This window comes from Maniola hyperantus, chromosome 19 (genome assembly GCF_902806685.2).
Source record: "Maniola hyperantus chromosome 19, iAphHyp1.2, whole genome shotgun sequence".
NCBI lineage: Eukaryota > Metazoa > Arthropoda > Insecta > Lepidoptera > Nymphalidae > Maniola > Maniola hyperantus.
Window position 1 is genome coordinate 2062495 of NC_048554.1, and position 5181 is coordinate 2067675.

The window sequence follows — 5181 nt, forward strand, 5'->3', positions numbered from 1 at the left end:
TCTGGATTTCAAACGGGTCGTTCATTAGTAGATATATAAGAAGTGGCGCTGATTTATTTGGTTCCATTTTGTTCGCTTGACCATTCTCATCATCATTCATCTTGTCATTTACCTATATCGATGGCAGACAACGATTTTTAATCAAATCAATATTGTGAATTGTGATATGGATGAAATAAAAAAATATTCAACTTAAAGTTTATATGTTAATTTACATAGTTATTTACGTAGGTACTTGTTTTAAATGATAGCCTACGTACTTCGTTATTGTAGCCGCATAAATTCGAGTTTTTCTTGTGGTCTTACTTACATGAAACCTGATCTCTATACACGGACAGTAAAAACAATTCATATCAGCTCAGGATCACATTAACTTTGCCGACGTAGTTGTAGACATGATCGAAAAGAGAACGTACCGATATACTGGTATTTGCGGACATATTTACATAAATAAAATATTTGGGATAATCTGTGTAATTTTGTGAAAACTTTGATTTTACTAGAAATCTTTTGCGTTGACGATTTTATTTATAAATACCTAATTTGGGTTGGATATTTTGAATTAAAAGTTGTAAGTACATATTATAATAATTATTAAGTAGGTACCTAAGTATAGTAATTGGTGTTATTTATTTTTATACTGGGAATTTTAAAGGTTGATAGTTAAAAGTTATTCGTAGGTTACAGTAGACCTTCTGGTATTTACGATAAGTTTTAAAATGCATAAATTTAAATACCTATTTAGATTATAATATGTGTAGGTAGATAAATTTTTTGTTAATTTATCGTTTTCATGCGTATATACTTATTAAACATACGTGAAACATACCTACTTCTTATTATGACCTTTTGATTTTTCGTATATTTTAAACAAGTCTGCAAAAACAGAGATGAAAGTGGGCTACCTTGGCAGGAGAATTTGTTTATTAGCTGTCGATGTCTATGATATATCTATGATTTTAATAGTTTATGTATGTATGTTTGTATATATGTGTGTTCCACCGTAGCTCATAAACTAGGTACCTAGTGGTTCACGGTTTTCGGATTTATTCCTTTACTTGAGCTATAAGACGTACCTACCTGCCAATTTTCATGAGTCAACGGGAAGTACCTGCCTACCCTATAGGTTTTCTTGACAGACACGACAGACGGACAGACAGACATATAGACAGACAACGACTTTTGAGGTAGGGAACCCTAAAAATAAAAATTGTGTACATGACACTTGTCATTTGAATCGTCCTCTAAAGAAGCCTCTAAATCTCGACTGTGAATTCCAGACCCAGTACTAGTGATAACTTTATTTTCTAGATTTTATCTTCGGTGCATCATGTCAACCGGCTCTCAAGTTGCACTACCGGTCTGCCTGGTCGCTTCGATTTGCCTCTGGGCCAGCACTGTCGGTAGGTCATCTGATATGTTTTTTTCTTATTACAGCAAAGATGTGACAATTTTGTCACATCTTTAAAAAAAAATGCTCTATTAAATTAAACCTGTCTGAAATGAATCCGCATCATGTAGCTGCCTATAATTGGAATTTGGATGATTAATTACTATGTCAAAAATAGAGCCTCAATAGCTCAAATGAAATCCGAATGGACTATAATTGTCATACCTATTCCTAGCACAAGCTTTTCGCTTAGTTGCTGCGGGTGACCAAATTTGTGATAATGTGTATATTCACTCAGTACTGAAGCGACTGTTAATAAAAAATAAAAAATAAATAAAAATCTTTTTTATTCGAATAAACTTTTACAAGTACTTACGAATAGTCGGATGCATCTACCACTGGTTCGGAATGCCTTTCCTACCGAGAAGAACCAGCAAGAAACTCGACCGAAGCGAACCGTGGCTTAGCGGTCGTCGTCAGGTGCGATCCCAGGAGACGCAGGTTCGAATCCTGCCGGCTCCGAAATTTTTGATATGTATTTAAAAATTACGTAGTAGGATGTCTGAAATAAAGACAATAATTTTTTTTCGTGTGATAAGTTTTTTTACAAGTGTTGCTATCTCTACAACTAACTCACACCTTATTTGTTAACAAGAACCTATGTTAGCACATAGTTACAAATTTATTAGTATCTAAATAATAAATGCATAGATATTGCGGAAAAAGATACGATAAACCATAATTCTAAGGTCAGACTCATTAGATATCATACTATAAAATATGATTTATTGCAAGCATGTTAAATCATATATTTTTATTTAACTTTAGAATATAGTACGCGACAGGTCGAGGTGGCAATCAGGGTATGAAGTGGGCGGACCCCCCCCACACTCACACGGCATTTTTTAATCACATTTGTGTGTAGATAATTATATCGAGGCAACCGTAATATTTAACTATCTTAAAAAAATATTTATTGTACAGAAATTGTTAATCTTTATTTTGATAAAAGTTTACAAGGTATATATACAATAATACATAACCCTGGTAAAAAAAAAAACGTTTGCAGCAATGCAAAGTTCCTGGCCCCCAAACTAGGATTCCCTGTGCTATGGGAAGCCAGAATTACAATAAACAACGTCAAAATTTCTTAAAACTAAAACTAAAATTAAATAAAATTATTCTTCGGTAACAAAGTCATCTTCTTATATTTGTAGCTTTAGATTTCTTGATTTTCAGGTGTTTTCATACCGAACCTATCAGATGCGTGCTACCGTTGCCTCTGTTATGTGTCCACAACCTGCGCGACGTCGCACGGCTGCACGGCGGGCTACTGCGGCCCTTTCAACATATCCCGGGTGTACTGGGTCGACGCGGGGAGAGTCACACTGCCCGAGGACAACCCTGACAGGAATCATGGTACGTCTACACGTGACGTCGCACGGCGGGCTACTGCGGCCCTTTCAACATATCTAGGGTGTACTGGGTGGATGCGGGTAGAGTGACACTGCCCGAGGACAACCCTGACAGGAATCATGGTACGTCTACACGTGACGTCGCACGGCGGGCTACTGCGGTCCTTTCAACATATCTAGGGTGTACTGGGTGGATGCGGGTAGAGTGACACTGCCCGATGACAACCCTGACAGGAATCATGGTACGTCTACACGTGACGTCGCACGGCGGGCTACTGCGGTCCTTTCAACATATCTAGGGTGTACTGGGTGGATGCGGGTAGAGTGACACTGCCCGAGGACAACCCTGACAGGAATCATGGTACGTCTACACGTGACGTCGCACGGCGGGCTACTGCGGTCCTTTCAACATATCTAGGGTGTACTGGGTGGATGCGGGTAGAGTGACACTTCCCGATGACAACCCTGACAGGAATCATGGTACGTCATCACGCGACTTCGCACGGCAGGCTACTGCGGTCCTTTCAACATATCTAGGGTGTACTGGGTGGATGCGGGTAGAGTGACACTGCCCGATGACAACCCTGACAGGAATCATGGTACGTCATCACGCGACTTCGCACGGCAGGCTACTGCGGTCCTTTCAACATATCTAGGGTGTACTGGGTGGACGCGGGCAGAGTCACTGCCCGAGGACAACCCTGACAGGAATCATGGTACGTCTACACGTGACGTCGCACGGCGGGCTACTGCGGCCCTTTCAACATATCTCGGGTGTACTGGGTGGATGCGGGTAGAGTCATACTGCCCGAGGACAACCCTGACAGGAATCATGGTACGTCTGCACGCGACGTCGCACGGGTGCACGGCGGGCTACTGCGGCCCTTTAACATATCTTGGGTGTACTGGGTGGTGGAAGAAAGAGGTTCTCAATTCGACTGTACTTTTAATTATTTACATTTATATTGATAGTTAATTTATTTTTCTATTGCAGCGTGGGAGGACTGCGCAAGGAGTTACGACTGCGCCAAAAGAATTATAGAAGGCTACCTCCAGAGATTCGGAAAAGTAAGTGTATTTTATACAAGTTGAGTAGCTTGGTGTGGTGTAGTGGTAACTTAAGGTAGACGTTTGGTAGAGTCAATACTTGGACTGAGATCCTTTGACTTTGATTTTATTCAGACTTAAGTAAGTCAAAGTAAGTGACATTGATCATTATTTTAAAATCGTTATAAGATTTTTGGTTTTCAGAGTTTTTGGACAAAACTACCGTATAAGAAATAATGACTATCAAGGTTTCTAGCACCTAGCAAGTAGCATGGCTACGGAATCCTACCATAGCCGTATTCTGACTTTTGACACACAGTTGGCCAATTTTTAATTGATTTTTTTTTTAAATATTAGAATAAAACTTAAAGCCAGCCTAATTATTACTATACAAATTATGCCCGCGTGGAATGATGCCAAGAATACTGGCTGCATTTTCAATTTTAAATTGAACTAGATGATGCCCGCGACTTCATCCGCGTGGATTTAGGTTTTTAAAATCCCGTGGGAACCATTTAATTTTCCGATACGAAAAGTATCCTTCTCCGGGATATAAGCTAACTCTGTACCAAATTTCATCAAAATCGGTTGAAAGGTTGGGCCGTGAAAAACTAGCAGACAGACAGACAGACACACTTTCGCATTTATAATATTAAGTATGGATTTGATTTGTCATCCAGGACTGCAACGGAGACGGCATCACGGACTGCTTCGACTACATGATGGTGAACGGCAACGGCGGGTACGGGTGCTCGGCGCCTCTCAACCAGTCGGCCAATGGCAGGCGATGGCTGGAACGATACGAGCTTTGCCGACATACACTACAATAGGCTATTGATTATGTCCTAAATAAAGGAACTAAGACTAAGGATTTTAAAGTATTTTTTGATCAAAATATAACACGTTGTAAAAATGATTGCAATCGATTCTGTTAATGGTTTTGAACAAACTACTAAATCACCATCATAATATCATGACCGTGCCGTAGTTGATGGTACTATGTCAGAAACTTTCATGCAAGTGCTGATAACAACTGCACAAAGTTTTGATTTGAATAATTTTATTTTACAGCGTCTGTCCGTCATCCACTTTGCATTGAGGACAATCTCATTTTAATATAGATCGACTCGTGCATTTTATTCTATAAAAATGTAAAAATATCTTATCCTTATACTACGTCGCATTTGGTTGATGTACTTTGGTCAAATTTTATTTTCTACCTAAGCACTAGAAATCTTATAAAGTGTGTAGTATTTATGAATTTTCTAAGTACGTAGGTAGTATTTATCCTATTTTTTATCATCCTTACCGTATAATCCATACGCAGTG

The 5181-nt window shown here is 39.2% G+C and overlaps 1 protein-coding gene across 1 annotated transcript; it reads left to right on the forward strand.

Annotated features, from left to right (window-relative positions):
• Window positions 1-382: 382 nt before the first annotated feature.
• Window positions 383-4768, forward strand: LOC117991450 (lysozyme-like). Its single transcript, XM_034979048.2, has 5 exons — window positions 383-571; window positions 1312-1403; window positions 2630-2809; window positions 3800-3873; window positions 4533-4768. Exons 2-5 carry the CDS (start codon window positions 1331-1333, stop codon window positions 4680-4682), a joined length of 477 nt encoding a protein of 158 aa, XP_034834939.1. The 5' UTR covers window positions 383-571; window positions 1312-1330; the 3' UTR covers window positions 4683-4768.
• Window positions 4769-5181: the final 413 nt, after the last annotated feature.